Source organism: Equus quagga, chromosome 10, assembly GCF_021613505.1.
Source record: "Equus quagga isolate Etosha38 chromosome 10, UCLA_HA_Equagga_1.0, whole genome shotgun sequence".
Taxonomy (NCBI): Eukaryota; Metazoa; Chordata; class Mammalia; order Perissodactyla; family Equidae; genus Equus; species Equus quagga.
The window spans coordinates 80,768,435-80,793,331 of NC_060276.1; the positions used below are offsets into that span (position 1 = coordinate 80,768,435).

The window sequence follows — 24,897 nt, forward strand, 5'->3', positions numbered from 1 at the left end:
GTGGTGGGGGGCGTGGGGGGCGGTGGGGGGCCGGGAGGTCCGGCTCTCTTATTACCACAGGTAACTCAAAAGCAACTTAGCCAATGCTGAACTGATTGCCCCAAGTTGCTCTCTTTCTGGGTGTCCTATCTTTGCAAATGGCAGCACCATCACCTGGTACCTGAGTGTCGTTAGATGCCCCTCGTTCTGCCTCACCTGTAGTCAGCCCCTAGGTCCTGTGTATGCCAACTTATTGTCTCTTTATCCCCTTCCTTCACATCCATTCCACAGATAACCATTAGTGGAAGCCACATGGTGTGGGGAGGGGAGGGGAGGATTGAAAATGACCCCCGTTTGTTGAGGGAGTTCTTTTCTCCCCAGCACAAGTGAAGGGAAGGAGAAGACCTTGACCCTAATCAACGTGTACTGCCCTCACGCGGACCCTGGGAAGCCTGAGCGGCTGGCCTTTAAGATGCGCTTCTATCGCTTGCTGCAGACCCGAGCAGAAGCCCTCCTGGCAGCTGGCAGGTACTGTAAGCCTGGACAGCAAGACTTCTTTTGAGTTTGTCCTGGGTGTCCAGCCCTCTGTCAAGCTCCATTGGGAGGAATATGGGGTCTTTGTCTTTTGAGTTCCTTCGCAGCCCAGTTGCAGACACCAGCATAGACCCTGTTTTCTAAGAGCTGTGAGGACCACGTAAAGTGACACAAATATGGGTTTTGTGCTCAGATACCTCTGAGCATCTATCTTGGTTCCTCCTTTTACTCACTGTGAGCCCCAAGGCTAGCCTTGTCTCTGTTTTCCCTTTTGTCAGATGAGTGTATGAATCCCTACCTCACAGAATAGTTTTAAGGATGAAAGGGGTTAAAGAAGGTAAAGTGCCTTGGAGCAAAAGAAAAAGATCTTGTCCCAGGGAAGGACAGAAAAGGGTGGGTTAGAGTAATCAAGGGATGCTTCCTAGAGGAAGTGGTACCTGAGCTCAACTTTGAAGGACCGGAAAGATGCCATTATATAGAGATCAGTGAGACAGTCGTATCACACAGGGAATGATTTCACCTTCCGACATCAGAATTGGGTTGGTTGTAAAAGGCAGCAAGGTTATGGTAATATTGGAAAGGTAGGCTACCATGAGTTGCTGTTGGCTCCCACTTTGGCCTCAGTGTAGAAGGGCCCAGGAGGAGGTAGGTAGGCCAGGACTACTGCTTCCCTTTCTTGAATGTCCAGTTGACAGTGCCACCTTGTTTTTCAGCCATGTGATCATTCTGGGTGACCTGAATACAGCCCACCGCCCCATTGACCACTGGGACGCAGTCAACCTGGTAAGGCTTCTTCTATGCCCCTGGCCTCATGCCTGACTGTAGTTCTGTTCAGCTAGCGAACCTATGCTCTTTTTTGGCCCAGGTGCAGCATCCTTCATGGACGAGCAGAGCTTAGTTTGCAATACTCCTCTCAAAGCACTGAGGATTGTTCATTCCTTGAGTAGACATTACTGACTGTGACCTTGGACTGGCCCTAAGCCACGTGCTGGGGACTCAGTTACTAGTGAGTTCTGGCTCTTGGCCCCTCAGAGCTTTCAGCATGGTGATGGACTATGGACACGTGATCAGCCCATTATGGAATGGTGTCTTCAGGGCTGAGGCAGAGATGGCAGCCCAGGAGGTTAGAGGAACCCAGAAATGGGGTTCCTGGGCCAGCCTGGATATCAGGGGAGGCATCTGAAAATGGCTGAATCTTAAAAAATGAATAGAACAGAGCTTTGGGGTGGGCGGAGCAAGGCATTCTAGCGTGAACAAAGGCTGCAAGCTGAGAATTGGCCTCATGTGCATGGAAAACTGCAAGTCCCATTCTTGTTAGGGAGTGACATAGGGAGGGAGGTGAGTGGCAGGAGATGGGGCTGGAGAGTCCTTTGGCGGCCAGATTTTGAGGGCGTTGAACTCCACATTGCCTTGATCATTTCCCTAATTCACGATTTCCTGCTCATGAACCTTTAATACCTCCCTGTTACCTCTGTGATGCAGAGAAAACATCTAGGCCTGGCATTCCAGGCTCTTTCTGGTCTGTGCCCAGTCTCCATTTTCATCCTGAGTACTGCTACACACTGTGTCCACTCCAGCCGAGTCATCTCCTCTCTGCCTATTGCAAAAGTTATTCTCATTTTGGCTTTTCTCACTGTACCCTGAATTGGTGGGCATGTGCTCCCTTCTCTCTCTTTTTCTTGTATGAACTTCTCATTTCTGAGTCCCTCTAGGCCAATGGTTCTCAACTCCTGACAGCATATTAGAACAAGGAGCTTTTACAAAAATATCAATACCTTGGTGCCGCCCCAGACCAAGTAAATCAGAATGTGTTGAGTGTGGGGCCAGTGTGGCAGTATCTTTTAAAAGCTCCCAGGCTGATTTTATTGTACAGTCATGCTTGAGAACCACTGCCCTAGAATCTCTAAGCCAGTTCTCATCTTGGCTTGCCTCGTGAGGGGAGGGGTCAGTAATTTATGCAGCTTAGCACTGGCTTGACTCAAGAGGGGCTGTAGGAAGATTCCTTTATGAGTTTGCTGAAGAGCCACATAAACATAGATGTAGATCCCAGCTGGGAAAATGAGCAGAAATGAGAGAATGGTGATGGTAATGTGGTGGAGAAGGGAGTGTACACTAGAAAGAGTAAGCCTTCGGTCCCTCTCTACCTTATTGCTCATCAAGCATTTACTCAGTCTCTTCGTTCTGCTTCCTGTGATAGCGTCATGTACCTTTATGCCTTCTCTCCTTAGTTCAGAACTATCCTAGGTCTCTCAAGTGCACCTCTTACGTTCTTCCTTCCAGGAAAATAGAATTAATAGTACAGGTCACATGATAGATACAGTCTTTCCAAAATAGCAGAATACGTCTACTTCCTACGAGACTGGCTCTTCTAGTCTTCTTTAAACGGCACCATCATCCTCTTGGTTACTTCAGCCAGAATCCTGGGAATTGTGTTAGTGTTGTCCTTCTTCTCTACCCCCACCTTCCCACATTCAGTCAGTCAGCGAGTACTGTTGATTCTAGCTCCAAATCATCTCTTAATTTCATTTTTCTCTGTCTCCTCTGGTGCCATCCTGGTCTAAGTGACCATCATCTCTTGCTTGCGTGGACTGCATAGTCATTTCCTGCTGATATCCTGGCCCCTAGTCTGGTTTCCCCCTCAAGTCTTTTGGGTACAATGCCCCTTCCTTTCACAGGCCCTTTACACAGGCTGTTCTCTCAACTTGTAACACCCAGCCTTCACTTCTCAGCTTCAGATCATCTCCTGAAAGGAAGCCTCATTGGTCCCCAGGATGAGATCAGGTTCCCACTTTGTCCCTAGCATCATGTATGGTATATAATCAGTGTTCTTTGAACGTTGTTACATTGAATGAGTGGGTGGGTGGTTTGGATGGATGAATGAATTGGGGATCATAGCCAAAGGAAGTATTCAGACATAGATCCCTGGAGTGCCTCAACTCAAGAGGGAGGGGTGGTCAGTGAGGGTTTTGACAAACACAAGATAAGCCAAATAGTGCCAGAGGGTTTAAATGAAAAGGCAACAGTCTTCTTAACTCTTCACTCCAGCCCTATTTCCTAGAGGTAACCACTTTTAACTTCCTATTTTCCATTATTTTGGTGAGCAGTTCCAAGAATTGCTTTGATTAAGCAAACAACAAACTTCCAGATTTGGCATTCATGGACTGGTGCAGTGCAATTGTAGCCCGATACAGAGGAAAAAACAAGCCTGGGTGTTTAAATCAGTAAGGATGGAAATTGAATCCCAGCTCTGCCAGTTCTGGACTGTGTCACCTTGAGCAGTAATCTTCTTTGGAACAACCACATTTTCTTTCTGTAAAATGAAGCAGTTAGTCTAAGTCCCTTTCAGTTTAGGCATCTAGTTATGCCTCTCTCTTCATCTCTTTTCTTCTTCCCCAGGAATGCTTTGAAGACGACCCAGGGCGCAAATGGATGGACAGCTTGCTCAGTAACCCGGGGTGCCAGGCTGAGTCCCATGTAGGGCCCTTCATTGATAGCTATCGCTGCTTCCAGCCAAAGCAGGAGGGGGCCTTCACCTGCTGGTCAGTAGTCAGTGGCGCCCGCCCTCTGAACTATGGCTGCCGGCTTGACTATGTGCTGGGGGACAGGACCTTGGTCATAGACACCTTCCAGGCCTCCTTCCTGCTACCTGAGGTGATGGGCTCTGACCACTGCCCCGTGGGTGCAGTCTTGAGTGTGTCCTCTGTGCCTGCCAAACAGTGCCCACCTCTGTGCACGCGCTTCCTCCCTGAATTTGCAGGCACCCAGCTCAAGATCCTTCGCTTCCTGGTTCGTCTCGAACAAGATCCTGTGTTCAGGCAGTCGGCGCTGCAGCTCAGCGATCAAACCCAGGTACAGATGCGCCAAAACAAAGCCCGTGTGCGCTCAGCCCGGCCTCGGCCAAGTCAGGCTGGCTCCAGCAGAGGCCAGAAAAACCTGAGGAGCTACTTCCAGCCATCCTCCAGCCATCCCCAAGCTTCTCCTAACTTGGAGCTTCCTAGCCTGGGCATGACCCCAAAGACCCAAGAAGAGGAGGTGATGGCCAAAGTGGTAGAGGAGCAGGCCAAGGCTTCAGAGGCCAAGGATGAGAAGGAGCTACGGACCTCATTCTGGAAGTCTGTGCTTGGGGGGCCCTCGCCCATGCCCCTCTGCGGGGGCCACGGGGAGCCATGTGTGATGCGAACTGTGAAGAAGCCAGGACCCAACCTAGGCCGCCACTTCTACATGTGTGCCAGGCCCCGTGGTCCTCCCACTGACCCCGCCTCCCGCTGTAACTTCTTCCTCTGGAGCAGGCCCAGCTAAACCAACGCAGGCCCAAGGATGTCTGTCATGGTCAACTCTGTACATGATCTGAGGCCAGCTCCCTCCTATGCTGCCTCTGTCTCCTCCAAGGCCTTCTTCCCCTCCTCTTCCTCCACCTCCTCCTCCTCCACCTTCCCCAAGGACCCCTCCCTTTCCTCTTTCTCTTCCTCCTCTAAGGCCTCTCTTCCTCTCTCTTCTTTCTGCCTAGCTCTAATCATTGGTGAGCTTCTTGTGCCTTAATGCTGCGACCTAGACCCTACCCCACTTCCCACCTTCCTGTCAGAAGTACACAGGAACCAGTTGCCTCAGGAAGTTGTGATTTCAAACCCCTTCCTTCCTTGCTGGGAAATGTATCTGTGCCTAAATAAAGTTTGTGTCTTTGTTTTAGTGTACCGTGTCATGCGGACGTCCTAGATGTGTTCCATGAAGTTGAGTCAGAGAGGTTATCTCAATAACTGAGTTTGCCAACTGCCTGTAGCCTGATGATATGACTCCCAGGGAGAGGGGAGGGAGGAGTGGTGCTCACCGTAAAGAGCTCTGCTGAGTTGTAGGGGTTCCCTGCACTGCTAAGGTTGGATCAGCAAGGGAGGTGCATGTGGTGTGACAGAAAGCACCTTGTGTAGCCTTAAACCAGTGCTTCCCGACTGATGTGTCCCACAGCTGCCACAAATGAGTTGCAGGGTGGAAAGAAATGGGCCCCTCAGCCCTAGAGTTGCCAGACAGGGCCAGGAATTGCACAGGTGTCAGGAAAGATTGCCTCTTAGGCAAGTCGTATCTTTAGTTCACCCAAGTGTGCCATGCAAGTGTTTTTTGTGCACTGTGACCTGGAAAGGTTGGGAGGATTGCCTTGAACAAGTTGCTTGCTATAGCCCAGCCTCTTTCTCACTTTGGAAAACAGGGTTGGTAAGTCCTGTTCTATAAGGTACCGTGGGAAGGAAAGAGGATAATGGATTGAGGAGAACATCCATTCTCTTTGCTGGAAAATACCTCCAAAGTCCTCCAGGCAGTTTGGTTAGGGCTGACTCCAACTCCTGGCTTCAGGGGATACCTGGGGCCTGGGTTCTAGGTCTGCCGGTGAAGAGTCAATTCCTGGATTTTTGTTGAAACTATTGGGAAAGAGCCATTTCAAATAAACCTGCCAAGTGTCCTAGCTGTTTGTGCAACTCACTGTGTAGTTTTTGGCAATCTCCTTCCTCTTGCTGGATTTCAGTTTCTCTATCAGTAAAATGGGATGGTCTGACCAACAAGTGATCTGTGATTTCTTCATGGTTCTGCCACTTGTCTGAGGGAGTCAGATACAGTGCAGTTGTCTGTATTCTCTCAAAAAAAAAAAAATGGGCTACAAAGGCTGCAGTTTGCTCTTTATTTATTTTCAGACTCAAGTCAGCTAGAGCTACACAACAAAGCAGAGGACAGAAGGAGGCCCAGCCCTAGGTGAAGTGCAAGTGGAATGGGGATCCGAGGCAGCTGGCTTCTCAGGCATAGGTGGTGACATACTGGGGCCCCATGTTCCCAAAGTAGGAACGTTCCCATTCACTCATGAGCTCAAAGTGCACAGGCCGGCGACAGAAATTGCAGGCAGCCATAGACACATCCTGGAGGGGCAGCCCCACCTCAGTCCAGGCTTCCAGCAGCTTCTCTGAAGGTGGTGGGGGGAGGAGAGGGAAAGAATTGGTTAGATTAGATCTTAATCCCTATGTCACAGTACAGATATGCCAAGATATTGATCCCTTCAACCCTTCGAGATGTCTTGGAAATAAAAGTACCCTCCTTTGTTTCCTCCATTGTGTGCTATGAATGTTACCATTTGTGTATGGGTGCTGTGACGTATAAAAGATTGGCAAGCACTCATCTGACACAATTGAAGCTGTACTGGCCTGGCCTGGACCACTCCCTAAGTACAGGACATACTGTGGCCCAAGAAGTGAATCCATCTGCTTGGAAATTCCTAACTTAGAGAGGAAGGTGACACTGACAGTAACCACACAATGTCATCAGTGTTGTGACCTGGGAGCCTGGGGCGAGGGGTGTTCCTTGAGGGGGTGAGAACCCAGAGAGAACCTGACCCCACTGTCGGAAGTGCCTCAGATGTGTGCCAGGTCTCTGTCCTTCGCTTTTTTTTTTTTTTTTTTTTGAGGAAGATTAGCCCTGAGCTAACTACTGCCAGTCCTCCTCTTTTTGCTGAGGAAGACTGGCCCTGAGCTAACATCCATGCCCATCTTCCTCTACTTTATATGTGGGACACCTACCACAGCATGGCTTGCCAAGAGGTGCCATGTCTGCACCTGGGATCCAAACTGGCAAACCCTGGACCACCGAGAAGCGGAACGTGTGAACTTAACCACTGTGCCACTGGGCTGGCCCCTGTCCTTGGCTTTTTTAATGCTCACTCCCTGGGTGATCTCATCTAGTCTCATGGCTGTTAAGCACTATCTATATGCTGATGGTGTGAAATTTTCATCTCCAGCCCGACTCCTCTCCTGAATTCTAGACTTGTATATCCAACTGCTTTTTGGTATTTCCACTTGGATGTCTAATAGACTTCTCTAACTTAACATGAGCACAACTGAGCTACTAATCTCCCTACCCTCCACCAAGCCTACTCTGCGTTCAGCCTTACCCATCTCAGTTCATGGCAATTCCAGTTGCTCAGTCCAAAACTTTTAGAGCCATCCTTTATTTTCCTCTTTTTCTCCTACCACATATCCAATCTATCAGCAGATACCATTGGCTCCGCCTTCACAATCTGACCACTTCTCATCACCTCCAATGTCTGAACCACCATCATCTCTTACCTGGAAGGAATATTACAGTAGCCCCTTAACAGATCTTACAGCGTCCACTCCTTCTCCCTTTCAGTCTATTCTCAACATAGAAGTTGGAGCAGTTCTGTTAAAACCTGAGTCAAATATGTCACTCCTCTGCTCAAGTCCTTCAAAAGGCTTTCTATTTCAGAGTTAAAGCCCAAATCCTTCCAATAGCCTACAATACCCTACACAATCTGGCTCCACATTGCCCCTCTCTCCTCAATTTTCCACGTCTTTCCCTCTTGCTTACACCAGTCCATCCACATTCATCTTTTTATTGTTCCTCAAATACAAAAAGAATTCTCCTGTGCTGTGGTCTTCTCTGTTTTAGGCTGTTCCTTCTGCCTGGGATGCCCTTCCCTTAGATATATGCCCAGCTAACTCCTTTACCTCCTTCACATCTTTGTTCGTGTCACCTCAATGGTCTCTACCCTTAACACTATTTAATGCTGCAACTCTCCTCCAAACTAGCCCCTGCCCCCCCCCCAGCACTTCCTAACCCCCTTATCCTGCTCTATTTTTTCCATACTGCTTAGAACTACCAGGTTATATAATGTGCTTATTTTTTTTTATTAAAGATTTTATATTTTCCTTTTTCTCCCCAAAGCCCCCCAGTGCATAGTTGTATATTCTTCGTTGTGGGTCCTTCTAGTTGTGGCATGTGGGACGCTGCCTCAGCGTGGTCTGATGAGCAGTGCCATGTCCGCGCCCAGGATTCGAACCAACGAAACACTGGGCCGCCTGCAGCGGAGTGCGCGAACTTAACCACTCGGCCACGGGGCCAGCCCCAGATGTGCTTATTTTGAAAGTGTTTTTTGGCTATCTCCCTTCACTGGAACGTAAGCTCCAGAAGGATAGTAATTTTGTGTCTGTTTTGTTTACTACTAGGTCCCCAGCACCTGGAACAGTGTCTAGCACACAATAGGCACTCAATAAGTATTTGTTGAAATAATGAATGAAAGGATGCCTAAGTCTAGAAGATGAAAGAAAGTAAGCCAGGGGAAGGGGTGAGGGAGGACATTCCAATCAGAAGGGAGCGTCATTAGCAGTCCCAGAGGTAAGAGAGTAGGGCAAAATGAGAGAACTGCAAGTCATTCAGTGTAGCTGGAGAAATAACATGAATGTGGGGAAGAGATGAGAACATAGAGATCACCATGTTGAAGGCATTAAATGCCATGCCAAAGAGCTTCAACTGTTCTGCAGGCCAGTGATCTCTGAATTTTGAACTATACATTCCTATCAGCACAAACATTTCAGCATGTACCTCCAATCTATGTATGTTTATATACTATATACATATATCATTGTCAGTCTATATATTAAAGATCAATATTGGTAATGCTTAACTTTCTATGTTTTAAGATAAAAAGTAAACATAAAATTCTAATAAATCCCCTCACCCTGTATATCATCTTGCATGCCTCACATTGGAGACCACTGCTCTAGTCTATACAATAGGGAAACAAGAAGAGGTTTAAGCAAGGGAGCTATATGGTCAGAGTTTTAGAGAAATCTCTCTGGTGGTCAGTATGGAGAAGGGATTAGAAGGAAGCAAGAGAGAAGCAGGAAAATTAGGAAGAAATCACACTGACATGGATTAAAGTGGTAGTGGAGGAAATTGAGAGATTGTTGAGAACATTTGCGGTATTTCAGGATGGGTTGTCTGTGGGGTTGAAGGACTGGTGGAGTCATAGTGGATGCCTCTCATTTATTTCCTGCCTTTGCATAAATGGACACTCAGAGAACTGAGAGTACCGAGAGCTCTGTAATTGAAGCCCAGCGCAACTGAGAGGACTGAGAAAAAGGTTCAGAAGTCTGGCTCATCAGCTCAGAGAGGTAGTAGACCTAGCGGTTATGACCATGGAGGTAGAGACAGACTCCCCAGTTCAAATCTAGTAGCCGTGTGACCTTGGACCAGTTACTATATATTTTTATGCCTCAATTTCCACATATATAAAATGGAACTGCTGATAACAGCATCTCTACACCATGAGGATTAGATGAGTGAATACATGTAACATGTTTAGAACAGTGCTTGTCACATAGTAAGTACTTAATAAATGTTGGCTAGTGTTATATGGTGTTTTTAAATGAATGAATGAATGAATGGCATCTACCTATCTTGTCTTCCTTGAACTCTGATACTACCTATGCTCCAGACAAACAGAGCGACTGTTGCCAATACATGCTCTCTGTTTTCCTATCACTAGGTCATTGCTCATGGAATTCCCTTATTCTGGAATGTCCTTCCACCATACCACATGTACTTCAAGATGCAGCACAAGGACTTCCTCATCCACAATGCCTCCCTAATTTCACCCTTCCTACCCTCTCTAGCCATAAATGAGCAACTCCTTCCAGCTCCCAGAGCACTGAAGCTCATGACACCGGACCAGTACCATTCAAGTCTATGTCTCTCCTCTACTAGACCATCAACTGCCTACATGTCTTTCACCCCATCTGGAATGAGCACCAGCTCTATGCCGGGCCCTGTGCTAAAAACTGTACCCAACAGGAATCCAGTAAACTTTAGGTGAATTGACTAAGTTGGCATCTTTCAGGATAAAACCTAGGCTACTCAGTCAGCTCTATAAGCCTGTCAATCCAGTCCCTGTCTTGTGTTGTCTTTGTAGATTCATAGATTGGCACTCCCCTCCCCCACTCCATTCCTACTACCTACCCTACATTTCAGTAGCATCTGCTTATTGTTCTTGAAATATCCCAGGCTGCTTCTCACCCTCCACCTTGCCTTTCTTTACCCTTTGCCCTCTACTAAGAATACCCCTTCCACAACCTCTTTCTTCTCTTGCTTTAATATCATTCACCTTGCAAGACTGAGCTCAGGTGTCACCTTCACTAGGAAGCCTGTCTTGAATCCCACAGGTTGGGTCAGGCCTCTCCTCTCTGCTCCCTCAACTCCCCCATGCACTGTTTTTGTTTAACTTTGATCACCCCTTGAAGTCATTGTGTCTGCTATGGCCTCTACAACCAAACTGGAGGCCTATAAGTCTAGGGACTGTTTCTCATTCATTTATGATCCCAGTATAGGGTCTGGTACAAAATTATGTACCAGAAATATATTTTTAGACTGAATGCAATCCATTCTCTCAACTTTTTCAGATCCTGGAGCTGAAAGGAGGGCGAGTGCTGTAGGCATCCATGCTGAGGACTTACCCACAAAGTCTTCCATCATCTGAGGGCTGTGGTGGGGGGAAGGTGCAAGGCGCAGCAGCTCCTCACCCCGGGGGACAGTTGGGTAGTTGATGGCCTGCACGTAGATGCCGTGCTTGGAGAGCAGGAGATCACAGATCTTGCTGTTCAGTGCTGCATCACCCACCTGGCTCAGGAGAAAAGCCTGTAAGTATCTACCACTCTGGCCGTACTATTACTAGCTCCCTTAAGCAGGTGGAGGGAACCAGATCGAGGAACGCCACTGAATTTGGGGACAGACTTTTTCATAAGGGGCTTGGTCAGGGGAAGTTCCAGAATTTCTATCAAGGAGTTGCTTAGATGCAACAATCAATTTGAAAGGGGTGGGGTGGAAGTGGTGCTAGGGACCTTGTCTTGAAGCTATTTGCAGAGCAAGGACACTGGTTTTAGTTAGGTAGTATGTTAATTTGGGCTGGTTCTGGTAAGAGGATAAACCTCCCAAGCCACCTCTGGGGTGCTGTCACTGGGTTAATTAAAACATATTTATAAAAGCAGTTTTTCAAGGGAATATTCAGTTAGCCCAAAGAGCAGTGACTATTTCTTTCTCATCCATAAAACAGTCACAAAAAGGGTCATTCCCACACCCCAACTTGCTGACACACACAAATAGATGTCATTTAAGAAAGAAGTAGCAGTTCATTTTTTAAAGGCAGTAAACACTCAAACATAGTTGCAAATCCAAAATAGCAGCTAGTCAATGGCTTTTGATTTTATAGTTTCTGACTTCAATTCTCAGTAAGAAATAACATCTCACACCATGACTATACTATACACATACACACATACATGTGCATACACACATGTACAAAACAAATAAATTTCTCATAAAATGATACACTTACTATAGGTGATATATGACATTTTCTATTCTATTTCTTTTTTGAAGAAGAAGAAGAAGATTAGCTCTGAGCTAACATCTGCTGCCAATCCTCCTCTTTTTGCTCAAGAAGATTGGCCCTGAGCTAACATCCATGCCCATCTTCCTCTACTTTATATGTGGGATGCCTGCCACAGCGTGGCTTGATAAGCAGTGCGTAGGTCAGCACCTTGGATCCAAACCAGGGAACCCCAGGCCACCGAAGCCCAGCATGCAAACTTAACCAGTATGCCACCAGGCCGGCCCCTCTTCTATTTTTTAATGCTAGTCATAACCCACTAAACTGATTTTGTGACTCACTAATGGTCTTGATCCACAGTTTGAAAAAAACTGAATTATAGGCCATGGGTACTCAATATTGTGTGGGTCAGTGCAGTCTAATAAGCATGACATAATAGCTAATGCAAAAAAATACTGGTTAATCCAGAATGGCTGATAATTTTTCAAAGGTAACAAAGCTGGCGATAAGAAGGATGGTTAACAGGAAAGCAAAGAATTGATGACAGGAGCAGGTGTTGGTTTGCTGGGTGCAGGAGAGCTCCCAGAAGAGATAGATGGGAGGGCAATGGGCGAGGTGGGGCTCTCACCCTGATGGGGATGATGTGGCTGGGGCAGGGGATGACAGGAAGGCCCCTGTCCATTAGTAGCTGGCGCATATGCTTGACATTGCGCTGGTGGGCTCGCCTCAGGGCTTGTCCCTCCTCTCCCTTGAGCAGCCGCACAGATTCCAGAGCCCCAGAGAGCACCATGGGAGGCAGTGAAGTGGTGAAGATAAAGCCGGCAGCATAGGAGCGCACCATGTCCACCAAGTCACGAGTGCTGGCGATGTAGCCGCCCACACAGCCAAAGGCCTTGCCTAGAGACAGGGAAGAGGAGGAGGGTACGCACAGAGGAACAGGATTATGCCCCAGATAACACAAGGAGGTGCACCAGAAACTGGAACTCCAGACTCCCTTTCCAGGCCTCTGCTCATCTCTCCTGTCCATGACAAGGCAGACAGAGCTGATAATTCTGCTACTTTGAGATAGGACTTTCAAGTCCCGCCATATGCAATGACTAGATAGGCAGGGACTGGGTGGGGACCTTCAGCTGGTTAGGCCGAAAAGTGGAGGTAAGATGAAGCTTTGGGCTGGGGTGGGGCAGGAGTTTAGGACCATAGCTCTCCACTTATTGAGTTGAACCCAGCTATTTGGCTCAGCTCAGGGGTCTTCTCAAAAAACCCTCCCAGGCTTTCTCAACAGTTCTGCAGTAGGGTGGGAGTGGAAGGAGGGAATCCACGAGTTCTGCAGCCTGGGGCTGTGAATTCTACCCAAATAGCTCCTGCAGCTTTGGAGAGGAGGAGGAAAAGGGTCTTGCAGAGGCCTCCTTTTCGGATTGTATATAAGGGCAGCCCAAGACACTCACTCACCGAGAGTTCCAGAGATGATGTCCATCTTGTGCATAATTCCATCACGCTCCCCAATCCCAGCGCCCCGGGACCCATACAGTCCTACAGCATGAACCTCATCTACGAAGGTCAGAGCTCCATACTGATGGGCCACATCACACAACTCTTCAAGGGGACAGATGGCACCTGAGCAAAGCCAAGGAATCGATGTTGGAGATCATAACCCTTCCCCAGCTCCATTTCCAGCATAGAATTCATGACCCCTAACTACTTTGGATTGGAAAAGGGGGAAGATGTGCACCGTCACTTGGGACTGTGCCAAACCTCTTTATATGTGTTAACTGCCTTCACCTCACTCCCACCCAGGCTGTATGTGTGTGTGTGTGTATGTATGTGTTTTCCCCAGCCTGTGATCAAGGCGTGCCTCTTGTTCTTTCTGTTTTTACTTCATTCTGACAATATCTGTCCTCTTGTATATGCCATTTTCCAGCCTCTCTCTGCTTCCGTTGTTTTTTCCTGCAAGTCTATGTATTTCCATGTAGGGTTGGCACCAGCCTATATGATGCCTTTATTTAAATAAATTGAAAGAAGTTACCTTTTGCTCCCGGTTAATGCAGTCCTGATTTCAGATCCCAGTCAGCCCCTCAGCCAGGTGCTGTTGGCAGCCCTGTCAATATCTTCACTAGTCCTCCCTATTTCTATCTTTCTGGCTTTCTGTCATTATCTCTTTTTGTGGCCATCTCCATCTTTATGTCTATGTCTCTATTTTTCTGTCTCTGCCTTTGTTTTTCTCTCTCCTTTCCCCTTCCTCCCTCTCTGTCGCTGTCGCCCTCCTCCCCTCCCTTCCTCACCTGACGCTTTCTGTCTACCTCTCTGACAATCTGTCTGCTTCAGACTTTCTTTCTCTGTACCTTTGTGTCTCTGTGTTTCTTTGTGCCTCTGTCTCTTTGTCTTTTCTATGTCTCTGTGGCAGTGTATTTCTCTCTCATCTCTTTCAATGTTGTTGTTACCTGAGGTCACCCTCCCACAGGCTCAGTCTCAGTCTATTGAATGAAAGTGAATTAGAAGTAATGTGTATGTTCCTCTCCATTTCCCACACAGATTTATCATTGTTTCAAGGTTATTCTAGACATCTTCTATGCTGATAGTTGTTTATAAGGTCTTCAAATGGCTGTGTATTATATAGATTTTGTGGCCACTCTGCATATACAAGAACCCACACCTTCTGCCATTCCCTATCCCTGGAAACTACTAGGTGCAGTGAGTTGGAATACAGAAGAAACTTCTTCAGGTGGAAACAGGGGCTCCAGGCCAGGATTAAAGAATGTGAGTAACTGGTAGGACAACATGAAGGGAGACAACCACAAGAGGTGGAGCTCCAGACAAAGAGGACAGTGTGATGGCTCAGGCATTATTTCAGTGGGAGAAATTCAGCTTTAGGACAGACAGTTTAGGCAGAATTTCCACCAAAAAAAATAAGGAACCATTTATTTGCAAATGTAAGGAAGTAGAATAGTCCCAACATGGTTTCCACTAGAGAAATAATGAACTAGTGTAGTCTCAGTGGTAGAAACATAATCAAGGGATGGTTTTACTTTCTTGCTAGTTTTAGAACGTGGGAGTGGGAAGGACAATAAGTTATTCACATATATTAACTCATTTAATTCTCAAAACTATCATTATCACCTCCATTTTTCAAATAAGGCAACTGAGACACAAAGCAATTAAGAAACTTGCTCAAGCTAGTAAGTTGTCGTGCTGGGATTTGAACATGGATAGTCTGGTTCCACAGTCTGTGCATCATCATTACATGATGCTGATCGCATTTATGTTGGCTAAATCAGAGAATACTATGGACTCTCAATGTTTCGTAAAAGTGACAAATAAATAAAAATAAATGGAATAAAGTGAAGACCTCTTTCCTTTAATAAATTCAGAAGATGATGCCTGAAACATGATTTCTGTTCAAGAGCAATAGAATGATTTGGGCATTGTTTTAGTTGGGGGAGGAAACAAGGTAGGAGGGTAAAGGTCATTTATTTCTACTTAGAACATAATGAATGGAATGGCTTCCATCATCTTTAATTCTTTTTTTCTGGTTTTGAAGATTGGCCCTGAGCTAACATCCGTGCTCATATTCCTCTACTTTATATGTGGGGCACCTGCCACAGCAGGGCTTGCATAGGTCCATGTCTGGGATCTGAACCAGCGAACTCTGGGCTGCTGAAGTGGGGCAGGCGAATGTGACCGCTATACCACTTGGGGTGGCCCCCATCATCTCTAATTCTTACAACCAGATATTTTGCCTTGGGGAGAACTGAGATTTGGAGAGTTAAATATTATCCAAGGTCATAGAGTCAGTTAGTGCCAGAGGAGGGATTTGAACTCAGGTCTGTCTAACTTCAAAACCTATTTTGATTCCAATGCTTCAGACTGGACCTTGAAAAAACTCCCAGGCCATGGTTTGTAAAATTTTCCATTGCAGAGACCAGACACAGGATGATTGATTTGCACATTATTTCTAATGGAAGGAACGTCATGTGAGGGAATTGAAATCATATGTTCGAGGGTGCAAAGGCTCACTCTGGCACCAATTTACAGAGCTACCCAAGACAAATTGGGTGCTGTCTCTGAACTTTAGTTTCTTAACCTGTAAGATCAGTATAACAGCTGCCTCCATCCTTTGTCATTTACTGGCTGTGTGACCTTAGGCAAGTTACTTAACTTGTTTGCTTCTCAGTTTCCTCATGTAAATAAATAGAAATAATAATAGCACCTACCTCGTAGAATTGTGAAGATTAAATGAATTAATACATGTAAAATACTAATAAATTTGCTTGGCACATAATAAGTACTCTATAAATGTTAGCTGTTATCATTAACATCATGGTTTTTGTGAGACTAGTGTTAGTAAACATAATCTCACACATATACACACCATCCATGGAGTGAACAGTCTCGAAGGCCACAATTTTGGGTGTCTCAGGGTTGGACTTCTCTAGAAGTTTCTTCAGGTGGTCAGGGTCATTGTGCCTGAAGACAAACTTGGCTGCTCCACTGTTGCGGATACCTTGGATCATTGAAGCATGGTTGCCCGCATCTGAGTAAATCTCACACCCTGAGGAACCAGATGCATGATTCTTAAGCTTATGTCCTGGTATTCCCACTTCAACCTCAGGACTGACCTGGCAGAGGCAGACAGCCAACCCTCCCCTCCCTCTGAAGATCCTGTTCTGTTTCTCTCTCCTCAGGAAGCTCTTGTGACACGCCTTTCTCCCTTTGGAGAACTCCCTTGCCCTGAAATTCTGACCCCTACACCCTTCTCTCAATTATTTCTAACCCTAGTCTGGCCTCTGACTATCTTGGGGTGGAGGAAATTTTAATTTCCCAAGAAGCTCTAGAGTTTTCAGAGGACAAAGACTAGGTTCATTCTCACAGGCACAAGACCAAGCCTTGGAAAAGAGTTTATCTCAGATAATGTTTGTTGACTTGGTCTTTTGCTAGATTCTTTCTGGTCTAGATGAAATCCCACCTCTTCCAGGTAGCATCCTTCTGCTTGTAGTTACAGAGTGGATACTTATCAGACTTTCACAGTTTAAATCATAAGCTCGTGGCATGTCATAGCTTGAAGGACCATTAGTGACCATGGAATCCAGTCCCCTTACTGTACAAGTGAGGAAGCTAAGGTCCAGAGAGGGGAAGACTTTTCTCTAGGACCTGAAGAATGCAGGGCTTTTTACTGGGCAGTGCTGAGAGGGCAGGTGGGAAATTGGTGGAAGGAGTTGATTCCTGCCTCCCAAAATTGCAGTGACACCAAAGAACTGTAGTCTTTCATTAGAGTAAGGGATCACTTCTACCTGAGAAAATCAGGCATGACTTCCTGGTGGACCTACCTTGAACGACAAGTAGACTGGGAGTTTTTTGAGAGCAAAAAACCACATCTTTTTATCTTTTTGTCTCTGGTACCCAGTATAAAGGTAAGTACAATGAATGGATGAATAAGTAAATAACTGATTTATAAGTGAGTGAGTGAATATATGAATGAATGTATTACTGAATGAAAAACTGAGAGGAGAGGTGTCAAAAGATGAGACTGATGAGGTAGGTAGAGACCAGATTATTGAAGGCTTTATAAGCCAAGATAAAGAGTTTGGATTTGGTCCTAAGGGCAATTGGGATCCATTAAAGGGTCTTGGACAGGGGAGTAACAAAGATAAGCTTGTATTTTAAAAATATCATTCTGATCACTGTGAAGAGTAGATTGTAGGAGGGCAAAGGTGAAATCAAGAAAATGATGTTGGTCTACGCTAGGATTGGCGGCAGTGGAAACTGAAAGAAGTTGAATTCTAACAGTCGAAGAGGGAGTTCAATTGAAAAAATTCCCAAAGATGTTGGATTTAGTTGGATTTATGTGTGACCTCAGAAAAAGTTTCCAAGAAGCAGTGGTGATGTTTATAGTGTGCTGAAGAATCAGCAGGAAGTGAGGAAGTAGATAGCAAGTGTGGAGACTTCTCTCAAGCACATTGCCTACTATAGGGAGGGGAGAGATAGGGCAGTAGCTACAGAGAGATGAGGAGAAATGGTTTTTTGAGATGCAAGAGACTTAAACATGTTTAAAGAGAGGGAGAGGCTGAAGATACAGTAGAGAGAGAGGAAACTGATAGATCAAAGTTCCTGAGGAGGTAAAGGGGAATGGGACACAGCACCAACAGAAGGATTAGTCAACAAGAAAAAGTTCACCTCTTCCACTGTGACAGGAGAGAAGGACTGAGGAGAGGACATGTGGGGATGCTCGTGAATTTGTAGGTAGTTCGTGGCAAGGAGTTGAGGACATTGCTACCTGAGGTCTTCTATTTTCAGTGTGGTAGGAGGTGAAGTCATCTGCTATGCGTGAGGGTGAGGTGGAGGTATGGGGAGGCTGAGGAGAATGGAGGTTTGGCAAAGCTGCCCTGGAGACTTGGAGAGCTGACCATGGAAATGGGATTGCCAGACAGCATAGAGGACCTGATACAGGTTGAGGATCATGAAATTTTAGTGGCTTCCATCTGAGAAATTATATAAGTCCAGGATTGACATAGGGAAGGCAGAGAGTTATATTCATCTGGGGGTTGGAGCTTTGATGAAAGGATGACAGGCATATGTGTTGTGGACATTATTGGCTAGAGAGTGGGAGAGTGAGAAGATGGGATCCAGGTGGAATCCAGTGTACAACTGATGGAATTGGTTTTAGGCAGAAGGAGAGATGCACCTTCAAATTGTAAAAGGAAAGAATGAAAGGAGGGTAGATGAACAATCAGATAAGCTTGTAGGTTTGGTGGCTATAAGTTAAAGGAGTTCCTGTTTGGTTGCTTCTGTTTTCTTTCCGATGTAAGATGTGAGGTTATTTGCTAACAGTGAAGGAAGAGGTAGTCACAGGTTTTAGAAGGGAGAAGAAAGTTTGAAAAAGTTGATGTAGGGACATAGAAGGACTTTTTTTTTTTTTTTTTTTGCTAAGGAAGATTTTCCCTGAGCTAACATCTTTTGCTAATCTTCTCCTTTTTGTATGTGAGTCACTGCCACAGCATGGCCACTGATAGATGAGTGGTGTAGGTCTGCGCCCAGGAACTGAACTCATGCTGCCCAAGTGGAACACACCGAACTTAACCACTAGGGCACTGGAGCTGGCCTTATAAGGACTATTTTTGAGAGTTAAGAGCCAAGTTGAATTGGGAGGTGACAAATTTATGGTGTTACCCTTCTATGAATTTGGGCAATGTTCCTCAGTAGTGGTCTTCAGCCTATGTGCAGAAGGAGAGAAAGGAGAGGGATATGGTCATCCAGTGTTGAGGATATGCAAGATGGGTAAGAAGGAAGGGCAATGGGAGCAAGTGAAGTCAGGATAGAGGGAAGGAGTGATGGAGGCAGTGAGACTGGATGCTATATTGCAGGATACCAGCCCTGAACAAAGCTAAGGCCTCAGACTTACCTGGAAGGATCTTGGCCAAGGTGAAGAGAGTAGAGTCATTGGCCACAAAGCAGGAAGAGAAGAGCAGGGCTGAGTCCTTTTGGTGTAGCTCAGCCAGCTCCTGCTCCAGCTCCACATGAAACTTACTGGTACCTGAGATGTTGCGTGTGCCACCGGCTCCAGCTCCATGACGCTGCAGGGTCTCCCTGGCCAGGAGAAAACAGGGGAGACAAAGAAAGAAGAAACTCTTGTCAGACAGTGAGGAACTAGGTAGGTTTCTTTTCCTTGATGGGGGTCAATGTTGATTTAGTGATGCTGTATGACCTGTGTCCTATGTGACCAAGTAGGGGGCAGGATGAGGACAATGGGGAGACATAGACTCTCCTTCTCAGGCTGAAGGCACTCGGGAATGAGGGGAGAAGCTAGGTTGAGCTTGAGAAGCTTGGCAGACCTTCTAGAGGAGGTCACACACCATCTCTGGCAATACTCATTCCTCAGCCATAGTAAGAGCTTATGGAGAGTGGACCTTGCTTGGTCTTCCATCCTTTCCTCCACAGCATTGAACAACCAAGAGTTTGAAAAACATGATTTGTTGACTGACTTAGTTCATATCTGAGGATTAGATGTACTAGAGGACCTTGGACAAAAGGGGTGGTGGATGGAAGTCAGGTTTCCACTGCCAGCTCGGCCTTTTCCTTCCATGTGTGGCTTTGGCTCTTCTCTGAATGCATCTCCAAAGCTCATGGCTCAGACCCTACTACTCACTGTGTGGCTTGCAAGACCCGAGGATGCCGGCTCATGCCCAAGTAGTCATTACTGCACCAGACAGACACATCCTTTGAGGCCACAGATGCCTCAAAGAAGTGTTGGGCAAAAGGGTATGCATCAGCCCAACGGTTCACAGTCTTGAACACACGGTAGGTGTGGTCCTGTTTCTTCTCCATGATCTTGTCCCTGAAAAACTGGTCATAACCAAAGACATGGTTTCCTGCAGGAGTAGAAATGGGGATGAGAAGAATTCATTTTAAATCACCTCCCAGCTAGTCCATATTTTATTCATGCTGTTGATTTTGAGTTCTTCAATTCTCTTTCCATTTATTCATTTATTTGTTCAGTCATTAACTTACTGGACTACGTTAACTCTCCACTACTTCTTTCAACCATCCTTTTACTCACTCACTCGCTCATTGACTCAGTAATTTATTCATATATTCACTCAGGCTTCCTAGCCCTGGCAGGGCCTCATCTCTTTTCTTGAGGTTAGTGTGGTAGCCTCCTTACTGGAATCACTACTTCCAGTTTCAGTGAAAAGAGTATTGACAGATCTAGTTTCCAGTCATCACTCTGCTACTTCCTAGTTATGTGACCTCGGGCAAGTCATGAATCTTCTCTCTTAGTTTTAATTTCCTCATCTGTAGAATGGGACTAATAATACCTTCCTTGCAGAATTGTGAGCATCTGATGACAAATGGAATGCAGTACACTCAAACTAATGTCTGGCACATAGTAGTATTATTATAACTATAGTAATAGTAGTAGGAGTAATAATAATAGCTAATATTTAATATTATTATAACCAACATTGAAAAAGTGCCCATTAAATTTAATGCCTTCTCTTAGGAACTTTCTAGATATTGTTTCATTTATTCCTCACAACAACCATATGTGGAAAGTTCTATTGGGATCTCCATTTTTCAGATGAGAAAACTGAGGCATAGAGAGGGGGTAGGTAACTTGATCAAGGTCGTGCAGCAAGAAAGTGGCCTACAAGTAAGTAAGCTAGAGTCCACTTTAACCACCACCACCACAAAACGGAGCAGCCCTATTCTCAGGATAAATTGAAATAATATATGCCAAAGGGCTTGTTAAACTCTAAAACTCTATTACATGAGACAGAAATCATGATTGTTGCAGATGGCAACTTATGTGGCAGGGGTACAAATTGGTAACATCTTTGTTGCAAGGATCTTTGGAAATATGTATGAAGAGTTTTTAAAATGCACATACTGACATACCTAGAGAAATAATTGCAGCATGTTTAACAGAAAAATGATTAATATCCAGAATTTATTTTTTAAAAATTCTGAAAAATTACTATGAAAAAATGTCACCCCAGTGGAAAAATGAGCAAAGAATATAAACAGACAATTCAATAAATGTAGAAAAAGATACTTAATCAGGGAAAATCAAACTGCAAGAACAAATTTTTATCTATCAAATTGATAAAGATTTAAAAGTTTGATAATATCGAGTGCTGTAGAGAGTGTGAGAACACGAATGTTCTCTTTGATAACTGGCACACCACTTTGGAGGACTAATTGGCAATATTTATTAATATTGAAAACGTACACACCCTTACACCCTGAGAATTTCTATCTCTTACTGTCTATCCTAGAGAAACACTTACCTATGTGCACTAGGAGGTACATTCAAGGATGTTTCCTGCACCACTGTTTGTGATTAGGAAAAATTGGAAGCAACCCAATAGAGGAATGGCTAAATAATTTCTAGTATATCCATACTAAGTCTAAGATACTACTATATGTATTTTTGGGGTACATTTAAATGCAAGTAAAACCAATATACAATATAAACTGGAAGAATACGCACAAAAAACTTGGAAACAATAACCTGAATTATAGGTACTTGATTAACTGAATTACATTGCATCCATGCTACAGAACACACTTCAACCATTAATAATTATTATGCAGCTCTATATTTAGGGACATGGAATGATGCCCATGACATATTGTTAAGTGAACAACGCAAAATAACAAACTCCAGGTAGAATGAGATCACATTTTTAATAAAAACATGTGTGTGGAGGGGAGCATACGAGGGGTGTGTGTGTGTGTTTAGTCATAGGAAAATATCTGGAAGAAAATATAATAAAAAGTTGATGTATGGTGGAACTCTGAGTGACTTAAATTAACCTCTTTATGCCTTCCTGTATCTGTTGAAAAATATTTTACAATGAATCATATTCCTTTTATATTAGGAAAATAAGGCAAATTCCACTATGAAAAATGAATATAAACACATACAAGACAGGGAAAAAGGCTCTGTATGAAGGATAAGAGTTTTTGAGGCAAGCGTGGAGAAGAAATAATAGGAATAAACTAAATATTTAATAAGCCCTCATAAGAATCTATGAACACTTCCATAAATGTAATTTTATTTCCTCTTCATTAAAACCTGTTGAGGCAGGTATTAAAATCCCACTGAAGGGAAATGACTTACTTGCCAAAACACACAGATCCAGCAAGAACCAGCATTCAAATTTGAACAAAGACTCCCTTTGGTTCCAAAGCACTTCCTTACCATTTCTTCTACTGTGTCAGAAGCCCTTTCAGCATTCCTTCCATATTCCTACTCCCTTTATTTCTACCTAAGCAAACTCACCAGCCATGTTGTTCTGAATCAGATGTGTGACCTTCTCTGAAGTTTGCTCTGGCTCCTGGGGACTGGAAAATGGCTCCCTCAGGCTGGTTGAGGTCAAGGAACTGGGCAGGTCTGAGAAGGAGTGTGAGATTCATTGGCCATGAAGAGAGGAGGAAAAAAGAAAGCGTGTATCATCCTCTTTAAACTCGATATAACATGTGAAAATTCAAATTCATGAAGTGGGGAAGCTTTCTGCAGAGAGAAGCTTTCTGCAAAGCAAGCCCCTACTCATCTCCCTAATGGAGATTCCCGTGTCAAGAAACCTTCCATAAGGTGAATCACACTTCTCCCCACTAGGACTTTCCCTTGGGTGAGGAAACTGGGGCAACCACCTTGGCTCTTACACTTGAAAGGTAGATGCATGGCAGTGTACCTTCTTTTTCTTTTTTTTTTTTTTTTTGTTTTAAATATTTTATTTTTTCCTTTTTCTCCCCAAAGCCTCCCAGTACATAGTTGTGTATTTTTAGTTGTGGGTCCTTCTAGTTGTGGCATGTGGGACACTGCCTCAGCATGGCTTGATGAGTGATGCCATGCCTGCGCCCAGGATCCAAACCAACGAAACTCTGGGCCGCTGAAGCATAGCACCCAAACTTAATCACTCGGCTATGGGGCCAGCCCCTATTCTTCTTTTTTGAATGTCATTAAAATTCTATTTTGAAGTTTTTATTCTTATTGATATCCCAAAATGGCCTATGAAAGATGTCAACAGTGTGGCCATCTATCAAATGGATTATCTTGAGTGGTCTGCACCAGTTGAGTTGCCCCGGGCTCCATACCCTTCTAAAGGATGTACCTGCTTCCAATACTTACTGTTTCATGCAAATACAGATTGTCATAGATTGATATTGCTTAAATGTTGGAGCCCAGCCTTTTGGGATCCATTTAGCCACTTGTGAGAGAGAAGGCAGAACTCTACAGGGCTAATTTTAGGCTAATGGCTAAAAGTTACAGGAGTCTGTGCACATATGTGTGCATTTCAGTGCACAGTCTAAGCTATTGCCTACCATGGTTCTCCTAGAAAAGATTGGACTTCCCGTGGTGGGATGTGTACTAGCTGACCTTGAATTAGCCTACTTCAGGACTGTGATGAAGTGAGTTCGGACATTAGGAGTAGAGGTTGGATAAGGTAGAACTTGACTCCAACCTGTCTTGAAAGTCTTCACATCTTCCTGGACTTCTGGGGCCGCTTTCTGTACAATCTTGCTCTTCCCATCCTGGAGTTCTGACAGCATGAAGGGACAGTGGCTTTTAGCCCAAGATGGAGAGTCTATACAAAGGTAAAAGAGTACATGGCAGTGCATTTCTAGTCATAAGTTCAGTTTAACAATGATTACTAAGACCTACGATATTCCAAAACTCCATCTCAGGCTATGGTAGAGACACAGATATGGATGAATCTGGTCACTGTACTACGGAAGCTCCTAAGCTGGTGGGAATGGCATACACTGAAGACACACTATGAACAGTGCTGAGATGAGGGGAAGGACATGGGCTATGGAAGGCTAGAAGAGGGAGGAGACATGACCCAAAATCGAAATTGCACAGGCTAAAGGTCTAGGTGGGCTTCACAAAGGAGATAAAATCTCTCACAAGAAGTATGACATACTCTGGTAAGTGTCAAAGGAAAGGGTTATTTGATAGGAGCAAAGCCACAGAAGCTTGAGACAACAGAGTTGATCCAGGCAATTTTAAGTAGTTTCAGCATGACTGGAGTATATAGAGTGTGACACGCATGAGAGTGCGACTCTTTTTAGAGACACTGGCAGAAGTCAGATGCCAGGTGTATTGTTAGGCCAGCTCATTCTGCCTTGATACTTTTCACATGAACCCTCCCAATTATTAGGAAATGATGGCCAATATGACCTGGAACCTTGTCTCCAGGACCCAGACATTCTCCCCCATTTACCAGCAGCCTCTTCTTACCTCCTCCAGCCTTTGTCGCCTTAAGGTGGATTTGAGAACAGATTGGTTCATGCGTAGCCAGGATGGGACAGCGTCCAATACCAAACAGGAACTGGTGAGTCTTAATCACCTTGCCCAGGATGCCTGTGGGGCCTCGGGCAAGCACTGGGCAGCGCTGTAGCAATATGGCTGCTGCCACCATCTTGAGCCCGAAGTCCTGCAGAAGATGTGGAAGAAATGAGAATCCATCAGGAAGTTCTGGCCAAAAGCCAAGGGTCATTCCTGTGTTTGGTTGCCTTTAGCTTCCTACCCAATGCTCGTTACCCTCCCCAGAGAAACCCTTATTGTCTTTCCAGGGTAGGAATTTTCCCAATGTTAAAATGTACCAATAGAGTAGCAGAGAGAAAGAAATAGGAAACTGACCATTAGACAAAAGGGTAAAAGAAAGGGTTCCAACTGGAGGTCAGAAAGCCTGAATTCTGATTCAGACTCTACTGAATGATGCTTCAATGAT

The 24,897-nt window shown here is 45.1% G+C and overlaps 2 protein-coding genes across 2 annotated transcripts in view; one reads left to right on the top strand and one right to left on the bottom strand.

Moving 5' to 3' along the window:
* APEX2 (apurinic/apyrimidinic endodeoxyribonuclease 2) overlaps window positions 1–5,199 on the top strand; it is a 7,779-nt gene extending 2,580 nt beyond the window's left edge. The window contains exons 4-6 of the mRNA XM_046674040.1: window positions 361–507; window positions 1,227–1,296; window positions 3,910–5,199. Of these exons, the coding sequence (XP_046529996.1) occupies window positions 361–507; window positions 1,227–1,296; window positions 3,910–4,812 (1,120 nt within the window). The 3' untranslated portion in view covers window positions 4,813–5,199. The remainder of the gene's footprint in view (window positions 1–360; window positions 508–1,226; window positions 1,297–3,909) is intronic.
* Window positions 5,200–6,287: 1,088 nt separating this feature from the next.
* On the bottom strand, window positions 6,288–24,585 carry ALAS2 (5'-aminolevulinate synthase 2). Its single transcript, XM_046674094.1, has 10 exons — window positions 24,405–24,585; window positions 23,626–23,748; window positions 22,443–22,553; window positions 19,803–20,025; window positions 19,059–19,243; window positions 16,032–16,211; window positions 13,115–13,279; window positions 12,294–12,562; window positions 10,794–10,956; window positions 6,288–6,451 (listed from the first exon to the last, which is right to left on the bottom strand). Exons 1-10 carry the CDS (start codon window positions 24,583–24,585, stop codon window positions 6,288–6,290), a joined length of 1,764 nt encoding a protein of 587 aa, XP_046530050.1.
* Window positions 24,586–24,897: the final 312 nt, after the last annotated feature.

Excerpts from the sequence above, each read along its gene's own strand:
- ALAS2 (XM_046674094.1), bottom strand. The coding sequence starts at position 24,585 with ATGGTGGCAGCAGCCATATTGCTACAGCGCTGCCCAGTGCTTGCCCGA. Across the intron at positions 22,554-23,625 it reads TGTGAAGACTTTCAAGACAG|ACCTGCCCAGTTCCTTGACC; the intron begins GTTGGAGTCAAG and ends ACTCCTTCTCAG. Across the intron at positions 12,563-13,114 it reads CATCATCTCTGGAACTCTCG|GCAAGGCCTTTGGCTGTGTG; the intron begins GTGAGTGAGTGT and ends CCCTGTCTCTAG.